General features: G+C 38.6%; 1 protein-coding gene across 3 annotated transcripts in view; it reads right to left on the bottom strand.

Annotated features, from left to right (window-relative positions):
- Positions 1 to 23,716, bottom strand: part of TTC17 (tetratricopeptide repeat domain 17) — a 131,373-nt gene extending 107,657 nt beyond the window's left edge. The window contains exons 1-2 of one of the 3 annotated variants that reach the window (XM_008575809.1): positions 23,493 to 23,716; positions 6,143 to 6,232 (exon numbers count right to left, since the gene is read on the bottom strand). In XM_008575809.1, coding sequence (XP_008574031.1) covers positions 6,143 to 6,232; positions 23,493 to 23,651 — 249 coding nt within the window. In that variant the 5' untranslated portion in view covers positions 23,652 to 23,716. The remainder of the gene's footprint in view (positions 1 to 6,142; positions 6,233 to 23,492) is intronic. The other 2 variants (XM_008575808.1, XM_008575810.1) reach the window with 2 other exon arrangements.
- Positions 23,717 to 23,995: the final 279 nt, after the last annotated feature.

The following is a 23,995-nucleotide window of genomic DNA, read 5'->3' as shown; positions in this document are numbered from 1 at the left end:
ATGAGCCAGGGGGCCGGCCCTTTAATATTTTTTTCAAGTGCCAGTCTGTGGTTAGTAAATTGTCTTTGTACGTCAGAAAACATGTTTACTTTGTCCTCATTCTTAAATGATAGTTTAAAAGATTATAAAACTCTAGCTAGGGCCAGCCCGGTGGCGCACTGGATAGTGCGCCGCTTGGGAAGCGCGGAGGCGCTCCCACCCGAGGGTTCGGATCCCACATACGGACCGGTTCCCGCTCACTGGCTGAGCGAGGCGCAGGAAGCAACACCGAGGGTTGCGATCCCGTTGCCGGTCCCCGGTCCAGTACGGGGGCAACACTGAGGGTTGCGATCCGTTGCCGGACACGGAAAAAGACAAAAGACAAAAAAAAAACAAAACTCTAGCTAGACTGATTTTCCCTTAGAACTTAGAAGCTATCCCTCCACTGTCTTCTGGTATCTAAGAAATCCATCTAGTTCCCACTCCTTTGCAGATAAACTGTTTCATCTAGTCTCATGGCATTAAGCCTAACAGTCAACGAATAACAAATTTATATTTTCAGCCCAGACCTTTCTCTCTCTTTTTTTTTTTTTTTTAAGATATTTGGAAAACATTTATTATGGTAACAGTTATATATTGCAGCCAATGACAGGTAAATAACTTTCTGAGTTGCTTGTATAATTCATGTGACAAGTATCTCAAAGGATATCAATCATGCACTCATTTTTCAGTCAACAATTTGTTGAGCTCTTATTTGCCAGAGTTCATAATACTAGCACTGTTCTCAGAAAATCCTCTTTGACAATTTGTTTCATTATAGGTAATTAATCAGAGTCAATAAACTTATGGACTTTACTTTGTGTATTTAAGGAGTGTTTTTCAATGTATAAAATATTATTATTCTGTTTATACTTGCTTGTTTTGCCATCAAACAAATTTGAGCCTTCATAGACCTGCTTTATTTCCAAATACCTGAACTACTCTCCCTGGTTTTCTAATATTTTAGTGGAAGTGAATGACTCACACATCTTCCAAGAATTTTTATGTCTTAAGCCCCTGAAGAGGAAGAGAATAGTAGAAAGTTTGCTGAGCAAATATTATGTTGATTGGTATACTTTGTGTAAATTGGTCACTCCCTTCCTTCCCTTTCTCACTTTACATGTTTTTCTATGCTTCTACTACCGTGACTTCTGCATCAGAAATATTTGCCTGTTAAATTCCTGTCAAATATTGTCAAGTACCAGTTATGAGGCTTCTAAGTAAAAAATGTCTCCAGCTTCTGCAGGGAAAGCTCAGAAAACTTTAATTACCTCTTGCCTTGTTCATCAGGAAAGCTCTTGCTACCTAGGAATCCCTTTTTGTCACTGCTCCTCTTTAGTTCTACAGGAAAAGAACCAAGTGAGGGCTTTCAACAGATTTCTTCTAGTATGAACTGAAATGTTGAATTATAGGACTTTTGTGGGTCTTGATGCTCATAGGTCTAAACTATGATAACAGAATTCAACAATGAAATCTTTTGCTATTTAAGAATTTCAATTTACCATGCACTTTACTTTTTAAAACTCTTCAAAGTTTAACTTTTATCTTAAGGTAATGTCTAATCACTTTACCATGGCTTACAAATTCAAGACCTCTACCACCTCTACAGTGCTGATTTCTCTCTACTCTGTGTAATATCTTTGTATTGTCAACTCCAGCCACTTTAAATGTTAATAAGTTACTTAAATTCCTATATCTGTCATTGAACAAAGCCTTTCTTATTACTTTTTTCTTTATCACAAAATCTTTTACTCTCATCTTTTCAGCTGTTTTATTTATTTATTTTATTTATTTACTTATTACGAATATTCATGAGATACAAAGCTGATTGTCCCCCCTCCTGCCCATGATGTGAGAGCCAGATTCCTACTGGAGGCATACCCATTACCAGAAATTACTTTTGTACCCTCTGTCCCCTGCCAATTATCCCCCAACCTCTCTCCCCCTCCCTTTCTCCCCTCGACTCCAATTTGTAGCCCTAGGAATGTTCCCTCCCTCTGTTGGATCACAGCACTACTGTGGTCTTTCTTTGCTGCCTTCCTTCCTCTCTTAGCTCCCACATATGAGCGAGCACATGTGGTATTATCCCTCTGTGCTTTGCTTGTTCCACTCAACATAAATTTGTCCAGGTTCATCCATGTTGTTGCAAATGGGAGTATTTCATTCTTTTTTATGGCAGAGTAGTATTCCACGGTGTGTATATACCACAGTTACCTTATCCAATCATCTTTTGATGGACATTTAGGTTGGTTCCATATCTTGGCTATTGTAAACAAAGCTGCAATAAACATAGGGGTGCAGGTATCTCTTCGACATGATGATTTCCATTCCTCTGGATATATGCCTAGAAGAGGGATTGCTGGATCATATGGAATATCTATCTGTAGTTGCTTGAGAAACCTCCAAATTGTTTTCCAAAGTGGTTGTACTAATTTACAGTCCCACCAACAGTGCAGTAGTGTTCCCTGCTCTCCACACCCTCACCAGCATTTGTTATTCACCGGCTTTTTGATTATAGCCAGTCTAACTGGAGTGAGGTGATATCTCAATGTGGTTTTAATTTGCGTTTCCCTGATGACTAGTGATGTTGAGCCTTTTTTCATGTATCTGTTAGCCATTTGTATGTCTTCCTTTGAAAAATGTCTATTTAGCTCCTTTGCCCTCCAGACCTTTCTCCCTGAGTCCACATCTGAAGAACCAACTTCCTGGGCTGGCCCGTGGCTCACTCCGGAGAGTGTGGTGCTGATCGCACCAAGGACATGGGTTCGAATCCCATATAGGGATGGCCGCGGTTCGCTCACTTGGAGAGCGTGGTGCTGACAACACCAAGTCAAGGGTTAAGATCCCCTTACCGGTCATCTTTAAAAAAAAAAAAAAAAAAAAAATGAAGAATCAACTTCCTACTTAATATTTATACTTAGATGTCTAATAGACATCTCAAACCTAACATATCAAAGCCAAACTCCTCCCCAGTTCTGCACCTCCTTCAGTCTTCTCTATCTCAGCTAATGTCAACTTCATCCTCTCAATTGCTCAGGTTAAAAATTCTGGAGTATTCCTTTACCCCCTCCACCTCTGTCTGTCTCTCTCTTTCTAAGTACTCTATGACCATCCAGTGTCTAGTAGTTTTGTGGTTGCTTCCACATTCTACCCATTTCCCAAGTCCAGAATCAGATCTTATAATCTTGGTTCGGATTTCCTATCCCAAAGTAGTATTCTATCCTGAAATGATACTCAGAAAATTAAAGATGTGATTATTGAACTATGAGATGATTTGGTTCCTTTTTTGGCCATCAGGTTTTGTTTTGTCTTTCTGTGATTCCCCCCCCACCCCCCCGCCAATTCTTCCTATGAGGAGAATGGCTCCTCCCCAGTCTTCAAGCAGTAAGCCTGGTTCTGTTCCTCCATCTTACATGGAAAACTCTTAGTCCCTGTAATTCTACATAGCTGACAACACAGTCTGCTCCTGGCCTTGGAGCCCAGCAGGTCTGTAGCTTCAGCCACATTCCCAACTTAAGTGTCTCTGTTCATTTCTGGTTTATGGAAATGTTCATACTGCTTTTAAGCTTGGGTACATTTTATTTTCATTTCTATTTTTGAATTTTACCTGTCATTGCTATGTATATGAAGCAGAATACTAAGAATACTAAGAATGCTAAGAATAAACTCCTACACTACCTTAACCAAAAATTGATGGAATCAATATTTTTATTTGCATTTTCAATGACCTAGCGAATAGCATTTTTTCCTCCCATATATCCTCTAATTTAAATATCCTCTTTTAGGCCAGCCCATGGCTCACTCGGTAGAGTGCGGTGCTGATAACACCAAGGCCATGGGTTCAGATCCTATATAGGGATGGCCGGTTTTTTCACTGGCTGAGCGTGGTGCTGACAACACCAGGCCAAGGGTTGAGATCCCCTTACCAGTCATCTTTTAAAATAAATAAAATAAATAAATAAATAAATAAATAAATAAATAAATATCCTCTTTATATTGTATCATACTGCCTCCTAAAAAAGGGACAGTAATAAACACATATAATGAGCCTTTGCATCTGAAAATAAAAATTATTTTCTACACCACTGCATCTTTCTGAACACTGATCATGTTTCCAAGCAGAAAACACTATAAATATATCCACTGTCTTATTCTTAGTATTAATAAAAATCAACATTTCTGAATTTACAAATGATAAAACCAGCAGGAATAAGGTAAGAGACTATTTCTAAAATGCTGAGGTGTTCTAGTTCTATAGATATTCTAAAAACACTACTACATATGCAGAGTTGGTTAACATACACTGAAAGCTCCTTCCTCTTAAAGCCAAGAAACTTGAAAAACATATATTTACAACTGTTTGTAGACATACATATGTTGGCAGACATACCAGTCTGCTTTTTTTTTTAAGTGTACACAATCTTTATTGGCAGGTATTAAGAGTGCAAAATAGCAACAAGTCCAGAGGGATGAGAAAGGAGGTGGGGGCATGGGTCCCCACCCCCATGTGAGAGTCCTGTAACTAAGCCAGTGGGGCAGGAGCACTTGACTTGACTGTGGCAAATTTGGGCCCAGCACCCTTCAAAGAACAAGCTCCCAGGAGGGAGGGCTTCTAACAACACAAAAGGAATGAAGTGACACACTGGAAAGGACATGGGCTATGTCCCACCCTGGGCTGTTTGGCTCCTGTCCACCACACACCTCAACCCCTCAAGAGGAAGGATTCACAGCTTAAGGTATGAGTATCAGGAGACTGGGATAAACCCATCCCTCCCCAAACCCTGGTATCTGCGTCATGCCTCAGTTTCTCCCTCCCAGTGATTAGCTGGGTTGGACCACCAAGCCCTGTTAGTGGCCCAGCCCAACCCAGAGTGAGCAGTCCCCAAACATACCATATTTTAGCCAGACTGAGGGTTGCAGGCCCTTGGAGGCTGCTGGGATCACTGTGGGCAGGCCCTAGTCAAAAAGACCCTTTCTAGCTCATGGAAAGCATCTCAGGGTGCTAGGTATGGAGGCTACCACCCCAAACTTGCTTTGTTTCTTGAAGGCAATAGACCCCCCAAGAAAAATAGCCCCTGAATCCCACAATCATGCTGGTCCAAAAGTGTAGTGCAATAACCAAAGGGTCCTCCTGCTAAAATCTCCAGCTTGGCCTTAAACCCATAGAGGCCTCACTTGGGAAAGCCTAGTATGAACTTATAGCAAAATTTGGGACTTTTACATAACTAAAAAATAAAAGACAACCTGGTTTAACAGGTATGCCAGATTTTAAGTCAAGATATATAGCTTTTGCTTCTGGTTCTGTGATATCTTGCTTTGAGAGCTGTCTAGGTCTAATTTTTTCCTTGCCTCTAAAATGAAGATTATCTTTATGATTCCTTCTAGCTCTCAAGCACTCAGTTTCTTACTATTATTCCCAATAGTTTTCCAACTCTCATTTCGCAATTTGGTTTACTTTTTCTACAACTTATAGTTTCCTTAAAATTTGGATTCAATTTTCACTGTAACTTTTAAGCAGATATTTTATGAGAAAACAACTAGTTTTTCAAATATCTAATACTATTTGCTGTTAAGCAAAATCAAACTATGGAGAAGGTAAAACTGGTGCTTAATTTGTTTATTAAACAAAAAGATCAGATTTCATTAGCACTAATAAGTTTCAAACTTTCAAGGTGCAAAGTTATTAATGCTTTTCACCTCAACATAAGAACATGCAATAGCAAGATCCTAATTTTTACTAATTAGGAATGAACAAAAATTACACTTTCTATGCTATTAAAATCTTTCTTCCCTTTCATAATTTACCCAAACTCTTCTCTTAAAAATATCCTCAGAGATTATCTCCTCTTCATATTTGATGGAAATACTTACACAGAATTACTGTTCAAGGATAACTGAGTCAAGAGTCAGGCATGTACTCAGTCTGTTTCTCTTATTGTTGCTCAAATATCACTTTGATAAGATGATTTATTTTCCCCCCAAATGATCTAAAGGTAGTTTATTCCTGCAAAAGTCAGAAGAATCAGGCTTAAGAAATAATGTACATTAGCTCTTGTTTGAACACAACAGCTCCAGTGAAATGCAATTAGTTTCAGTGGCATAGCACATGCCCAGCTGTTCTTACCTCCAGTTCTTTGAGGTAGTTAACTGTTGTTTCTTGTCTCATTAATATGACTAAGTCATGTGGATGCTTCAAGTTCATTGGTGAATCCACCTGCAAGCAATAAATAAATAAAGCTCAGATTTCATTAATGTTCATTTGGCTTAATAAGGTCTTTTTAATATGCTTTAAATTATTGTCCAATCACCATTATAATCAGTGCTAGTTGCTTAGTAAAATTCAAGGGGTATTTCAAAAGCGATCAGCCATAAATTTTAGCAAAGGGAATGACAGGTTCAATAGCGGTCCCTTGAACTCCAACTTGAAAGAGCAAAAATTTGAAGTGAATACTCTGACTTGACAGGCTATATAAGAAATACTCAAGAAGAGAAGTATTTAGGGATTAATTATAAAGTAACTTTCTTAAAAGATGTTTCATGTCTGTAATAATTAAAAAAAGGATTGTCTTGTTTTGATAGCACATTCCATATCTGAATAGATTTGGAAGCAATAAAAGGAAAATATTAAAAGCTCCAATCTTTGAAGGCTATTCATAAAAATCATAAGTCAAAGATAATATAAAATAACCTTGAGATTATTATTTACAGCTTATGCTCTCTGGATCAATAGGTCAAGTGACTATGTTATTAAAGATGTGGAAAAATGAACCCTCATATACTGGTAGCAGGCTTATAAATTTGTTCTCATTGTTTGGAGGGTAATTTGACAACATATATCAAAATGTTAAAAGTGCATAACCTTTGACTTAGAAGAATGAACTCTAGGAAACTACCTTACAAACATTCTTAGCAAATAGACAAAGATATATGTAAGAATGCTCACTACAACCTTTTTAGCTTCAAATAAAAAAAAAAAAATCAGAAACAACCTAATTCCATAAGTAAAGGAACGGAGAGTCCCAGTGTCCAATGAGATGGGATACAGGAGAAAATTTAAAAGCCACAGCCAGCAACCACAATGTAAAACAGCTTTACAATGCAAGGAAGCCAAAGAAAGTCTATTTACTTTCAATCTTTCCCAGACCTCAAGAGGTAGCTATTTAGTATTCTACAGGTATTTTAAATCAAAAGGTTTTTTTTTTTTAAAGTTGGGAGAGGGGGAAGAAATGTGGGAATATGACATTCCCATTCCAAAATACCTAACCAGTCTTGTTGGGTATCTGGAGAATTGCAAGAAAAATGAAAGATTGAGACAAATAAAGATTTACATCAGATATTTATAATTTTCATTTTAGATTAAAAAGTTACTAGAGTACTAGGATTTTACCATATTTGAATAGCATGGGCCAAAATTCAATTGTGAGGAAGAACTTTTCAATTTCTTGAAGCTTTTAGTTCAGTCAAAGAAACAGCAGCTAGAGGAGGTATAAAGATTAACTTATTAGAGAAGGAAGGGAGTCCACTAACAGCTGTGTTTCCCTTTTTGAGGTGACAGCAAATGGCATGGATCTTTGCCAGATGAAGGTTGGTTGCAGAAGATTTATAGCCTGACATATTTTTACTGAGGTGTCTTCAAGTTCTTAAATTTTAAGATAATTATATCTTTGGCAAATGACAATTTGAATACTGCTTTAGAATACTGCTCCTCCTTAGAAGATTATAAAAGATGGTATGTTTGCCACCTTTGCACTACTACAATATACATTCAACCAATAAATGTTTATTAAGCCTCTTTAAGCCAAGCCCACTATGAGTCAATATTTGGAGCCTATGTACTTCTATATTATGTACAATTTGTAAAGGAATGGTAATATGTCTTCAAAATCTTTAGCATTTCAGAAGATGTTGCTATAAGCCCAGGAATAAAAAGCGACAGGAATTAGGTAGGTTAAAAAGGACATAATGCGCACAAAAGTTCTCAAAGCACTTTATGCTTTCTCACAAGGGACAAACAACTCTACAAACTTCCATTATGGCACAGCACAATAAATGATGCTCATATGATCTGCATCATAAATAAAAAGTAGAATTATTTTCATTTGCTCTATTTAAGAAGGCAAAGAAATATGAAATATATCTTAGGACAAAATTTATACTGCAGGGAAAAACTAACCAAATACTTCTATTTGGAAATTAGGCTATACGGAATTCAGTTATCCAAAATGACTCATTATCTAAGAGTTCCAGGTAAACAACATTTCACTGTTACTGTAGCAATTCATTTTAATAAAAAAAAAAAAAAAGAAAAAAAATAGGGCCAGCCCATGGCTCACTTGGGAGAGCACAGTGCTGGTAACACCAAGGCCATGGGTTTGGATCTCTATATAGGGATGGCCGGTTAGCTCACTTGGGAAAGCGTGGTGCTGACAACACGAAGTCAAGGGTTAAGATCCCCTTACCGGTCATCTTTAAAAAATAAAATAAAATAAAAAATGATAAACCACACAAAGCAATTCCATTTTATTTTCCTTTGAATATGTTATAAAAGTACATGTATCCAATTAGACATAACAGCAGTAAATATTTTACTCATATCAAGTTCATTTTCATATATTTCATTCATTACTTTCTCTAATTAACCAAGATATTGTTAATATCTGTACCTCCAATCCAGAGCTCTATCTTGGTGAATTCAGTAAATTCACACAGCAACAGATGGAACTTTCACTTTTGAGGGTAATTACTTCATTGCCAAATAAGATAACAGGTGAACATCTTAAACTTAAAATAACCAATCTAAAGGTATAAATATTTTTGATGTTCTACAAAAGCAAGTTTGAGTCAATCACTCTTTCTTTATGACAGGAAATTGAACATTTCTATTATAAGTCTAATTCAATCCCTCATATACAACTTATTCTTCATATATGCTGAACATTTTTACCTGTTATTTTTATTTTTATTTTTTGGAGCTTAAATTTTATTCAATAGTAAGTGCCTTATTTTTTTTTTTTGTCTTTTTTCGTGTCCGGCAACGGACCGCAACCCTCAGTGTCGCGCCCGTACCGGACCGGACCGGCAACGGGATCGCAACCCTCGGTGCTGCGCCCGCCCCTCGCTCAGCCAGTGAGCGGGAACCGGTCTGTATGTGGGATCCGAACCCTCGGCGGGAGCGCCGCCGCACTCCCAAGCAGCGCACTGTAGCAGTGCGCCACCAGGCCGGCCCAAGTGCCTTATTTTTTAAAAATTTTCACTTTTTAAAAAGATTTTTAAATAATTTTTTATTTATACATATTTATGGGGTACAGAGTTGACCATCACTATTTGCATCCAGTATGTGATGATCAAATCAATATTATTAGCATGTTCATCATTACAAATCATAACAACTTTTTGTGTCACTTACCCAATTACTCCTTATACCCCCTCCCCCTCCCCCTTTCCCACCTCCAATAACTATAGGTCTGTTGTCTGCTGAAAGTTCAACGTTTTGTTATAGTCTTTATTTGTTTCTTAGCTCTCACTTATAAGTGAGGTCACGCTTTTACCTATTATTTTTTAAAAAATGGTATTCACCTGAGTACGTGAAAGCAATACAAGAAAGACTCTTCTCTCAATAGCAGTTTGAAACTGATGAATGAAATCTTATATTATGCCATACTCATTTTAAAAAGTTTCCCCTTAAGTTAGAAACTAGGGACAGAATATTTTTAATCTTTTACTCAAAATTTTAGATTTAAATATTAAGACAATAAAATGGGAAACAAAAATTAAAATCTTCAAAGCCACTAACATTTTGCTTCTATGTAAGACCTGAAATGGTCCCACTTAGTGGGTATTCATAGATTTTGTTATCCAGTTATAATACCATGTTGAGGCAAAAGCACCTGTCTTGCTTTCCTCCCCTGGTCAGTGGACTCCTTTCCCTTGGTCATGATGATTATTTCTGAGATGGAATATTAAACAAGTAACGTCAGTTGGTACTAAAGAGAATCTAATCCTGAACTTTTATTTGAGCTATTGGGGACTAGCCATCTTGTATGCAAAAGAGGGTCTAAGAATGGAGTTGAAGAAGCAGAGAAAGAGAGACAGAGAAAAACCTATTCTTTTTATACTGTTTGAGCCTGGGTCAAACTGTATCTGTAGCACTTAGAATTTGCCCAAACATTCTAGTAAAAACTTTACAGTAACAGAAAGTGTTGATGCTAGTTCTAAACTTCTGCCTAATTTTCTGCCTAGGATATCTTCTCATCCTAGTGGCTCTTACAACAGCCTCTGTCACCTTTGCACATGTTGCCTGCTCTACCTGGAATGTGCTTCTATCCTCAGGCTTTTTGGCGAAGGTCAAATGGCTTGGCTCAAATGACATTTGTGAAGTAAACCTTCTCTTGAGCTCCCACAGCACTTTATATATACGTCTGTAACAGCATTTATTACACTGTTTAACTACTATATGACTCTCTCCAAAAAAAATCTTTTATGTACTCTGCTTTTTACCCTCAGTATGTAATATGCTTTTGGGTACATGTTAGGCACTTAGTACACTACTGATTGATGATGGTGTCTGATGCCACATTTCTTAGACACTCCATCTCTATGTCCTAAAGCATTCACTGATGACTACCTAGAAAGGAGGTAAAGTGGCTAAGCCACCAGGGATCAGAAACAAAATATGTCTTTGACCAGCGTATGACTAGCTGTGTGACCTTAAGCAAATCATCTTTGCTTGGGCTTCTGTTTCGTCACCTATAAACTGAGAGAACTCAACCAATGACTTCTAAAGTTCCTTTTTATTTTCAAATCCTACCTCTATAAAAGATTTAACACTATCATAAAAATATCACATTTCTACTAGCCTGACCTATACCCCCCTGAAGTAATCTCATGTTTGAATGAACAAAATTATCATTCAACCTGTTCACATAATTTTTACTTGCTCTCTGGGTGACGATGATCCGAAGCTGCAGTTAAAAGCTTTTTTTAAACTGTCAATGTGTCAAATTAATTCAAGGCTCCAATTAGCTGTGGCTATTTCTGAGAAGTTAAATTGTTCATTGTATCACAGGCAAAAGTTAGCCCCTTTCTGCCCTTATTCCACTTAACAAAGTTCAACCTAAAATTTTTTTGATTATAAGCTAGATATATGTTACTGTAAAAGAAAATACAATATAGACAGTATTAAGAAGAAAATAATTACTTGAAATCTCACCTTCAGAGTTATCTGTTAGATATATATCATGCCAGGATAACTTCTATACATACAGACAGCTATGTAGGTAAATATTTTTACAAAAATGGGGTCATAATATATCTATTATATTACCTCTCTACCCTTCTCCACACTTTATTAAACTTCTTTCCCAGTAAAGACCTTCATTTTTTTCCCATTAATATTATATTAAAGTTATTTACCCAGGTTCCTACTATAATTCAGGTTTTTAGTTATTCTCTTTTTAAAACAATATTGTAATAAATATCCTTACGTGTGAAATTTTTGGACAAATGTCTGATTATTTCCTTCCTAGAAAGAGAATTGCTAGTTAAAGGGATTGTACTTTAAAATTTATATTATTTGCTAGACTTTCTCTATAATATTGAATCAACTTAAATTTCTACCAACAGTGACTGAGTTTCTACACACCTTTAGGAAGAGAGGAATAGGATGAGTACGTATTAATCTCTTTATTGTCCATATGTAGTTCTTCTTTGGAGTACTTATAATAAATCTTTCTTGCCGCCTCTCTTTAAATCTGACAGTTTATACGCCATATTTTAAGAATGTGGTTTCTAGTTGGTGGGACTATAGGTGATTATTCTCTTCTTGCTTTCGTTTTCTGACTTTTTCAACAGTGAACATATATTATTCAAACACTTTTTTAAATGCTGTAACAGATCATCGTGTTAGCATGCAACTTTAGAGTGCTATGCAACATGTTTTATTGCATTAAAAAAATAACAAACTGTAAAGACAAGTATAAGCTCAAGTCTGAGGAACAATCTTGTAGCTCCCCCTCATGTATTCACAGAGAAATAACTCCCTTCACAGATGGTGGACCACGTAAAACACCCCAAAATTGCAATGCCTTCTGTGTTTTCTTGTTTCTTACCTTTCTCCCCTCAGATTTTTACCCTTATCTCAAGTCTATTTCACTGCCATTTTGAAACAACTGTCCAAGGAACCCTTCCATCTGTGATCCCCGCAGGCTACCACAGTGGCAACCAAGATGGGTTTTTGAGTAATGGAATGAGGAAGGCAGAAAAGTCTGTTGCTCCACTTTTCATGCAACTCTCTTCAGGATTCAAGTCTAACCATTATGGACTTGCACCCTCCAGGTTTAGAGAAGTGTAAATTCACAAAACACCTGTCCAGTCTCAGCTCTGGAGAGGAACTTACTTGGGCTCCTGGCTACAATAACTGTTAAAACTAACATGTAATAATATAAACAGAACTTTTACTAGAAATATTTAATTGTATGAGAGCAATAAAATATTATTATTATGAACTGCCAGGATCTGGAAATATTTTTGTTAAAGACAATTTTTTTGTTGTTGCTAGAGTACTTCCATAATATTTTTTTTTTCTTAAAGATGACCGGGTAAGGGAATCTTAACCCTTGGCTTGGTGTTGTCAGCACGACGCTCAGTAAGTGAGCGAACCAGCCATCCCTATATAGGATCCGAACCCATGGCCTTGGTGTTATCAGCACCACACTCTCCTGAGTGAGACACAGGCCGGCCCTCTTCTAAAATATTCTAAGGACAAATTAAAAACCATTCTCAATCTTGTAGGATATCAAGTCATTAAAATTAAAAACAAACTTTAAATAAACAAAAATACTAAGTCCTGACCATCACATGAATTTTCATGGCCTTATATTCCTATTTTCTAAAGTTTTACCCTCAACTAGATTTTATCTTCTCATTTTCATGGTTCCTAAAAGACACAGTTGTAAATGCTTAAACTCATATAAAATAATTTACGTATGTGAAGTACACTGTATAGCTATTTTTTAGATTTGAACATTTACAGTGTTGCAGCCAATTTTATGAGAACAGTCATGTCAAACAATCACCATTTTCCTAATTGATATAAGCAAGTAAGTAACCATTTTCAACATAATTAACTTATAAAAGTGCTATCAGTTTACATTTTATAGATTATGTCACCAGGAAATATACAAATAGCATAATGAATAAAGTAAACAATTTGCAACTTTACAAGGAAAGAAAATAAAATGTTGGAGCAGGACACAAGAGTCATGGATTCTTTCTGGTTTGTATACTTGATGATATTCTTGTAAACATATACATAGTCAAGGCAGTTGTGCAGTTAAAGCTGTTTGATATGTAACTCAGAAGTGACTCTAATACCAGCAGCAAGTTATTACTGAGCACAGTCAAACAAAAATGTCCATGTCTTAAACCCTAGAACCTGTCAATACACTTACATGGTAAAAGGTAATTAAGATATCAATCAGATTAAGTTTGGTAATCAGACTACCTTAAGTAAAATAGACATCATAACCTGAATTATCAGATGGGCCCAATGTAATCACAGGGTCCTCAAAAGTGAAATAAGGAGATGAGGAGAGAGATGTGACTAAGTAAGAGGGATGCAGTGTTGCTGACTTTGAAGATGCAATCAAAGTGGGCCAAGAGCCAAGGAGTATGGCAGCCTGAAGCAAACTAGAAAAAGCAAGGAAATGGACTCTCCTCTAAATCCTCCAGAAAAGTACATGGCACTGCTGTCCTCTTTATGTTAGTCTAGTGAGACATGGGTTGGATTACCTACATAACTGTAAGATAATAAATTTGTGTTGTTTTAAGCTACTAAGTTTGTGGTAATTTTTTACAGCAGCAACAGAAAACTAATGCAAGCATCCACTAAGTGCCAGACATAATGCCAGGCATGAATAAAACAGGTATGAGCTAGAAAATTCTTAGTCAGATGGATTAGTCAAATATTTGAAAAGGTATGCTAAAATCAGTGCCAGAAATTGAAACTTAATAGCTTTATCATTATTCAGGTGATGGCAAACAATAGCAAGCGAATTACTTTGCTATTTCATGCTGGAAATCACTGCTTAAAAAAAAAAAAAAAAAAAAAAAGGAGACAACAGAGTATAGTTCAACTTGATTACTCATCAAAACATTAGTAGTATTAACTGTGGGGGGTGGGGGAGAAATCAGCATGACTAATTTCTTTTACTGCAATCCTAACAAGTGTGAAATAAGCATTAATAAGAAAGGCTTAATTCTTCTATGAAGATAACAAAACCAAACTGAAGGTTCTTATTTTGTTCATATGTCTAGTGATGGCCACAGCACTGTTTAGCTAAGGGCAATGGATGAAATAAGTGGTCTTTCATTAGAATTAGATTATGAACAAAGGTTTTGCATATTCCAAATACTGTTTGGCATTTTCAAACACTCCTGATGCAGTCCTTTAGGAGGACAATTTGGCAATACCTAACAAAATTAAATACAATGCATTCTTTGAGCCAGGTAATTCCATTCCTAAGAATTCATCTTACAGATATACTCATAGAAGCATGCAAAGATTTATATATGAGCATGTTCACTTACTGTAGCATTGCTTATAACAGTAAAAACCTGGAAACAATCTAAATGTCTGTCATCAGCAAACTAGTTAAATAAATTACAGAATATCCATACAATAGTAAGCAGTCTTAAGGGAAAAGGAGGTAGCTTTTTATTTCTGACATGGACAGATGTCTAAGTCTTACTACTAAGTGACCAAAATCTAGTTGTGAGACAAAATGTTCTCAGTTGTGTGTGTTTAAAAAACCCATATATTTGCGTGCAGATGCATAGAAACTTTTAGGAAAAATGCACAAGAAGCAGTTCATTGTGATTGTGTCCAAGGAGAAGGACTGTGGTAGTTATGAAACTTTCACTTTCTATTTTATAACATGCCAAGTAGTTTGGGGGAAAAACTTTTTATAATGACTATGCATTTTATAGCTTTTAAGTGTTAGTAACAATGTTTAAAACCACAGAAAAAAGAACAAGGTGTGGAATCACACCTAAGCTTGAGTTAACACTTCCCAATTCCTACCTGCATGGCCCTGGGCAAGGAGTTTAACCTAAATTCAGTAGAGAGAAAATCACTATGCACACTTCATTGGGTCTTAAGGATGAAATGAGATAATGGATACAAAAACACTTTACTAAAGATAATTGGCCGGCCCGTGGCTCACTCGGTAGAGTGCGGTGCTGATAACACCAAGGCCACGGGTTCGGATCCTATATAGGGATGGCCGGTTAGCTCACTGGCTGAGCGTGGTGCTGACAACACCAAGCCAAGGGTTGAGATCCCCTTACCGGTCATCTTTAAAAAAAAAAAAAAAAAAAAAGATAATAATTACCCATCACACTCCCCTTCCCCCAACAAGCAATTGGGTTCCCTCTTGACAGTCACCTGATTTTAGTTTTAAAGTATGTAAGTGCTTCGAAGGAAAAGTTTAGATTGAAGTAAGATATTAGTAAAAATACCCAAATGAGTTATTTTCAAATAACTCATGAACTAGTTACTACTAACTGAACAAATATGGGAGATACAATATGATTTGTCTGGTATGAATTCCTAATAGTATGTCTTGAAAGCAAATACATATTTTAGCTTATATAAAATTTTCATGATCTTATAGATTTTTAATAAATGCTTCTTGTGTACATGTGTAAAGAAATTTCTTAATGGTTAAGTGTTAGTAATTTAGAGACACTTAGATTTATATAATATTCAATTAATGTAAACAACGCCACAATCTCAAATATAATTGCTCTTTGAGCATATCATAAAGGACGTGTTAGAGAGGTAATATATCCAAATAACTAACAAGAAAGTAGATTATCTGAGGAACCATTTTACAACTCTGTTTCAGAGATACCATGTTCTTAGATAAGATTTAGGATATCCAGGCCTTTTATTTGTAAAAGGGAGAATGAATGGCTTGTCACTTTTAAAGTAAATGCACTGTCCCTGCTCCACACTACTAAAACAATGATGGCCCTTCAGTATATGATGTCTGTAACAGCTTTTACAAATGTAAATAATTGCTTGCTTGCTCACACATACCTGCACATATTCTCTCTTACTTATTCAATATTTCCTGAGTGTACACCATGTGTCATGCACTGTTTAAGGCACTGGAGTTACTTTACTGAGCGAAATAAAGTTGCTGCCTTCATAAAGCGAATGTTCTTGTGGAAAATCAGTCAACAAAACATGTATTACACCACTGTTAAATTTGACTGGCTTAAAATATATATATATATACACACACATACACATATATGCCAGAAATGAGTACTATAAAGAAAAATAAAGCAGAGTAGGAATAGAGTGATGGAAGGAGATGTTATTTTGATGGAGTGGTTAGAAGAGAAGATGTGACATGTGAAGAGAGACCTGAAAGAAGAGAAGGCAGAGCCATGATGATATCTGCAGAGGAAGGAGCAAGAACAAAGGTTCAATGGCACAAACGAGCTTGGTGGTTTGCAGAACATCCTAAAGGCTGGTATGGCTGAAGCACAGCACACTATGTAAGAAGGAAAGTGATAGCTGAGGCTAGAGAGATAGCCAGGGGCCAGGTCCCAGATCTTGCAGGGCCTTGAAGGCCATAATGCAAATTCTCAATTTTAAATTTTAAGTGCAATGGGAAACCAGTAAAAGTTTTCCGATGTTCTTTGCTTCCCTCCCACCCCAAAAGGAGTGACATGACCAGAGTTAATGCTTTGTAAAAAAGATCGTTCGGCTGCTCTGGCAAGAACAGACTCTATGAGGCAAAAGTGGAAGCAGGGAAACCAGTTAGGAAGCTTCTGCATAGGTTCAGGAGAGAGAGGAAGGTAGTCTTGGACTAACTTTATAGAAGCAGAGGTGAAAAGACATGGCTGGATTCAGGATACATTTTGGAAGTAAAGTTGACAAGTTATTACTAGGTTGGGTATGAGATGTGAAACAAAGAAGAGTCAAGGAAGATAGTAACATTTTGGACCTGAGCAATTTGGTGAATGGGGAAGAACAGGTTTGGTGGGAGGCAAAATCAATAGCTTAGTTTAGGACAAAATGTATTTGTGATGTCTATTAAACAGGTAAGTGGAAATGTCCAGTAGGCAGTTGGATATATGAGTCTGGAGTTCAGGGAAAGGTAGGGACTGCAGATAAGTTTCAGGAGTCCTCCAAATACAGATGGTATTTTATGCTATGAGACTGCATAAGATCATCTGGTAAGCACATGTACACAGGGAAGGAAAGGGGCATGCCAACATTTAAGACTCACCAAGAAAAGAGGAATTCAGCAGAAGAGAATGAGAACTCACAGGCCAGGAATTTAGAAGAAAAACCAAGACTGTATGTCTTGGCAGCCCTGTAAGAAAACAGCTCAATAAGGTATGAAGACAAATGCTGGGTTGCTAAGAGATTAAGTAACATTACTGACAACTGACCACTTAATTTCGCAATATGGAAGGCCCTGGGTATATTGACAAGAGTTGCAGGGATGAAGGACTGATTGGAGTGGGTTTAAAATGAGAACAGGGAGGGAGGGAGGAGAGTTCTTGAACACGAATAACTCTTTCGAGGTGTCTGGCTATAAAAGAGCCACACACATAAAGGAATTTCCCTCGTTTTTGCTTTTGCCATCATGAAGTATAGCAAAGATGGAAGTGCTGCTTATACCCTGCTCCCTACATTTTAAAGTGCAAAGCTGTTCTACTTTTTAACCTGATCTGCTGGCAAACCCTTTTATTCCTGTCAGAGTGTCTTCTGTTCACCATTGTTGCTTCTAAACTTCAACTGCTGAAGCTCACAGCCGATTCTAATCCCCCCTCAACAGTGCAGCTGTCATTTCTCAGCGACCTCGCCTCTGCTCTTTCCGATTCTTTTCTTTTGCTTCCCTTATTTTTTTCTTGTCTCTTGTTGCTTTTCATGTCTGAGCAATAAAGATGACCTTTTAGATATAACATTAGCAACAAAGAGGCTGATTTCCCTTGCATAGCACAACCTGACCACAGCAGATGGGGAGGAGTGATCTCTGAAATTATGGCTCTTTTCACCTACTGTGCACCTTTTCTGAGGGCTGGATTCACTGATGAGTTACTCAGAGATTTAAAGATCTTCCAGAAGTCTGAGGCTTCCTTTAGGCTATTCCCCAGTTGAATACCACATTACTGAATATTGTAAGGCTTTATTCAGTCAATGGTAAATTCTTAAAAGGCAGAAACCACTTCTCAAACTTGCTTATTCAATCAACAGATAATGTATTAGAGCATATGTGCTGTGTCAGTGTGAGAGGTGCTGGAGTTACAGAAATGGGTACAGCCACTCCCATTATGGAGCATGTAGTGGTATAGCAGGGCACTTACATAAGTAAATAGACACACCATGGTACGGTAAATGCTTTCATAAAGGAATTCAGGATGCTATGGAAGCACATGGAAAGAAAGGCTTATTCAAATCTGGGTATCATAGAAGCTTCACTGAAAGAATGATGTCCTAGTTGTAGAGGTATGAATTAGCCGACTGGGGTGTTAGGGGAAGAACAACATGTGCAAAAGCCCAGAAGCAAGTGAGAACAGCATGTTTGGGGACACGCACAAAAGCCAAGTATGGCTAAGTGTGTGTCTGTGTTATTCTGGGGTGAGGGCAAGGCACTCAAGGATGACCAGAGATAAGGCTAGAGAGAAGGACATATGCCTGATTGGAAGCAAAATGATTAAGTAATCACCAAATGAATTCACACTTATTTGGGACCCTCCCCCATCCACATACCCCAATCTAAAATTATCACATAACATTCTGCAGAGGTAAAGCAAACTGGAAAAGACATTTACTTCATTATTCCTTTGCAGGTATTATGAAAGGAAAAAAAATGCACTTCAAACTTACTGAGTACAAAGTGCTCACTTGTGTGCTACTGCAGACTAATACATTTTTATTTATTGCTACCACTAAATGCCACTCATTAGTTGTGTGACCTTGGATGACTTTCTCTCCTATAAATTGTACCATATAATCTCTAAAATTTTTTCCAAATCTAAAATTCTATGGTTCTAAGATTGGAGGAAAAGGAATGAGTGGCCAAGAAAATAAATGTTATAATGTTATGAGAGAGTTGATAAAGATAATACTATTAAATTTTTAGACCCCCATTTATGAAGAGAATTTACAAAGGCAAGTAACCCAATGCTAGAAGTACAAATTCTTGATTCAACAATCCTGCAACTAACAAACTGGTAAAACTTCAAGAGAAGATGTGTTAGCTAGTAACACAGAACATGGAACATGAATTTTTCCACAGAAATGTGATATATAGTGGTTAGGCTAATTCACAAGTTTATTTAACCATTGATTTAAGTGAATTGCTAGACACTTTTGACAAAAATAGAAAATAGATGTTACCACACAGGTGATTAAGCAAAAAGAACATCAAAATGAAACAACAAAAATTTATCTTTCCTTTTGAAGCCTATTCTTCACAAAAGACCCATTGGCCTGATTACACTGTAGATCCTCCTAGTAACTGGATTATAATAGCTCACTCCTCAAGTCCATGGATCCCAAGTTAAAGACGCTTGCTTAAATAAAGCAAGATGGTCTTTACTAGCTTCCAAGTACAGGGGACTCTAGGGGATCATAGGTATGCCAAAGCTAAAAGCTCAAGGAAAAGCACACAGTTGGAGAGGGTGGGCCTTTTCTTAGCATTCTGTTGAACACAGTGGGAAAAGAACTTAGTGACTACAGTGTTCTCTTCACATCCCAACTCCAGGATTCCTTGGACCACACTCCTGGAAATTCAGTGGCAGATCAGTAAACACACAGCTTAAAAACTGGGGAAGTCATAATTCCTGGCCAAGGCAGGGATTGTGGAAAGAAACAATTGCCTGAACTGCCGTGTTCAGGACACCTGCTGCTGCCAGGAGCAGCCCCAGCTTTGATTGTGAATTGGGTGCCTTCAAGCATGTACACTCATTCTTGACAAAGCCCCATTTTAACTCACCTAAGGATGTAGGGTTTCCAACATATATGTACATTCACAGTCTGTAGGTAACTGGTGGGTGCCTATCTTTAGTTTGCTAAGGATTGAAATATAAAAATCAAATAAATGTTCACTTCACCTGGGATGAACTCCTTGCTGTACTTAAAACTTTATAGTAATGGAAAATGTCCCTATTTAAATCTGTACTTTGGGCAATTCAGATTTTTAATTCATAAATACATTCACTGTGGAAAACAATGACCTATTACAGTCATTCCTCTGTATACGAGGGGGATTGGTTCCAGGATCCTCCTTTCCCCCAGTACCAAAATCTGTAGATACTTAATTCCTGCAGTCAGCCTGCAGAACCCACTTAAATGAAAAGTCAGCCCTAGTCGGCCACAGTGTTATCTCCCCTCAGGATACAGTGTGGCAATGCCCTGAGATTTTCTTCCCAGAGACAGCTCATGAGGCATGATCAGGGCCTGCACCTGTGCATCTGACTTCCAAACAGCTCTGCCCAGGACTCGAGAGAGACCCTGCTGTTGGATGGGATGCCAGGACCCCTCCTCCACTGGCCCAGGATGCCTGCCTCATGTGTACCTCCTGCAAGGCCCACCCAGCCAGTCAGCTCCTGGTGAGACTGGCTCCTGTCCTCCCAGGGCCCAGAATGTCCCTGGTTCTCCACCCTGATGGCCCTGGCCACAGCTGCTGCTTGTACTTCTGAACAGAATAGGTTTCTAGCCACACTGGGAAGAGGCGTATGTGAATGTCAGTACAAGATCGAGTCCATCCTGCCTGCCCGCCTCAACAGATGGGGTGCTGAGCAGAAGGAAGGTACATATTTTACAGAACTTTATGTTCCAAGTATTATTTAAGTTCTCAGAACAAAAAAAAAGAAAAGAAAAGTCAGACCTCTATATACCTGGGTTCCACGTCCCTCATATATTTGTCCTGTATTTTCAACCCGCACGTTGGCTGAAAAAAATCCATGCATAAGTAGACCCACTCAGTTCAAACCCATACTGCTCAAGGGTCAACTGTATATCTAATTTGGACAGGTATAAATATCAAAGAGTTTCAAAAGGTATATGCTACTCCAATTTTCTACAATCTGCTATTTTAGTTTAACTCCTTCTCTGATATTAGGTCATATAAAACTGAAACCATACTTCTGCTCTCACTCATATTATAACCAAGAACAAGCAGCAAGAATTTGGTATGTCAGGCACAGTATATATACACTAAACTTTAATTAATTATGTTTCTGAGTGTACAAATAGATCTGCAGTATACTCAAATCTATGTACTAATGGGATCATTCAAGTCCTTAAGTGCATCCAAATGTGATAATCACTATCTAAACTGAGTATTTGGATTCTGCCTGCATATAAATTATTGCCAGGAAGGGAAACATGGGTAATACACAAATAGCTATCAGAGTGAAACTCGGAAGCTGACCATGGCATACAAATTTCTTTTACTTTATTTATATATATGCTGCTTTTTCTTCAGATTAAATCCGACTTCCCTTCACTAGCCTCTTATTGTTAAACATTATAGACATCAACTTTATCACTTCGGTACACTTTGCAGCTGCCTGAATTTACCATTGTAAGTGTTATGTATAACAAAGTATTGGAAAATTCAATGAGAAGGGACATTTTAAAAGACATGTAATAAAGAAATCTTGCTTTTTAAACTTTAAGCCTACTTACTGCAGGGGTGACTTGACAGACATCCAGAAGATTCTTCAGATTTCCCCCCTTCTCTAAGGCAAGTTAGCAGAAACCCCTACCTTTTCTCACTAAAATGTATGTATCTGATGTGCAAAAAGAATGAATCTGTTAAAGAATAAAACCCAAATCAGATTCTACTTTTCCACTGCAATACTCAGCACATAAATAATACATTTCTACCAGCTTTCACTTTTCAGGTGGACTACTTTCTCAGCTGAGTGGCAAGACACCAAAATGGGAAGGAGAAGTCAATGTCAGAGTATATAAATAGTTGTGGCCAAAAAACAATACTGTGGAAGAGCCAATAGGAGACGGCTCCCCAAAATGCAGAAGGAGTGACTTAACTCCATGTCTCCTTTCATGAGGGCCTCAGGGAAAAACCATCATCAGGAAACAAAAGAAGGGTGGAAGCAACCAGGATTACAATTAAGATTAATTTAATCACTTAAGATTTCCAAAAAGATGGATTTACAGTATTTTCTAGGGTTTCTGAAACACACACATATATTTTAAGTCTCAGCCGGCATATGGCCTTGAAAAGGAAACTTTTTCTAATGTTAAGTCAGATAGAAAGAAAATGCTACCCAATAGGAAAACGGTCTTTTCTCAGATACACTGAAAACCTCTCACGAACACAGAGGCTGACTTTTAACTTATATTTAACTCCTTATAATTGAGATAAAATTTGCCATCACATGGCAAATCTAAATCCAAATCTCACCTTAAACGAAAGTAAACCTTGCAATATTACCATTCATTATGCACAACCTAAAGGATCAGTAACGTCGCACAAAACTGGTTAAAACATTTGAGATCAGTGGGCTAAATTCCAAGCAGCACACACTGCACTTTCTAAATGTTAACTGTACCTGTCGAGATTGTTCTCAAGTGTTGGAAGTCATTAAGTTTACCAAGATTCTGTAGCAGAGCACATACACATGTACTTTTTAGGCAATCAAAAAGATATATAAGAAAAGCTGTCTCTCCTCTGAGGAATTATTTCAGGCATACAAGAATCCAGGAAATCGCATATCCTCCAAGCGAGGCTGGGTCACAGAAACTAGGTAAAGAAGCAATGCAAAGTACCCTGGGAAACAGGGCAGTTGCAGCTAAAACGACACCACCAGAGGCATCTCCAAGCGCTCCTTCAGAAGGAGAGTGAGTGTGTTATCTCTAACAAGCCCCTGCTGAGCTGCGTAACGGTACAAGCTGAAATCACCACAGCCTGAAACAAACTGCACCATGTGAGCGAGAAGACTGGGGGGAGTAGCATTAAGTGGTCTACTGACTAGGGGTGCCGAAGCTGTCACTGCCCTAGGACGCGCCCACACCCCGGCGTTGCCACCTCCTTTTTTACTTCCTCGGGGAAAGCTGATGACGCGTGGGCCCGAGACGCACCAGAGGCAGGGAGAATGAATCTCTGATTTCTAAAACCCAAGCACAGGAAAAGTCCCCTGAGCGCGTCCCCCCCACAGCCAGGCAACTCTCCCCACGCGCGCGGCCCTGGGGATGGAAGGCTGAGAACTTTCAGGCGGCCGAGCAAGGGCCAGGAGACAAGTGGGGAGGGGGCGGCTCCAGGTCTGAGTGCAGGAAGCGCCGGAGCCCCGCGGTACCTGGACCAAGAGAAAGGAGGCTGGGGGCGGGGCCGCGCAGAGCCAAACAGCCAGGGGCCGGGCCAGGGCATCCCCCCGGGGCGAGGGCCGGCGTGGGCGCAGAAGGACGCCCTGGCCGCTACCTGCTGCTGGATTTTCCCGTCTTCCGTGACGACCCAGTGCGTGGTAGCGAAGGCCCCTCGAGCCGCCACACTAAGCAAAGCAGAAAGGCTGAGGAGCCAGCCTGAGCCGGAACAAGGCGACAGCTCCCACCGGCCGCGGACCCCTATTGCCGCCGCCATCTTGCCCCCCCCGGCCCGGCCACTCACACCGGAAGCGGAAGCGGCCCTCCGCCGCCCGCCATCTTGGGGAGGTCGGCGTTGGAGGAGGAGCCCGAAGCTTGCCGCTCGCTGACAACCGGCTTCTTCAGCCTCGGTTTGCGCGGCCGGGGAGGCGTCCTCCAGTTCCTCGCTTAGCCTGGCCTCAGGGCTGAAGATAGCTCTTTTATTATTGTTTTTCTGTGCGTGATACGATCTTGGGGCGTGGGAACCGGAGGGAGATAAAAGCAGTGGTCTAGGTGGAGCTTAAGCCGAAGTGAGAGGACTCAGGGTGTCATCTTTAAAAAACAAAAACAAAACAAAAAAAA

Source organism: Galeopterus variegatus, unplaced genomic scaffold, assembly GCF_000696425.1.
Source record: "Galeopterus variegatus unplaced genomic scaffold, G_variegatus-3.0.2 Scaffold1241, whole genome shotgun sequence".
NCBI classification, from domain to species: Eukaryota; Metazoa; Chordata; class Mammalia; order Dermoptera; family Cynocephalidae; genus Galeopterus; species Galeopterus variegatus.
The sequence above is the reverse complement of the archived record's forward strand: the minus strand, read 5'-3'. Positions and strand labels throughout refer to the sequence as shown.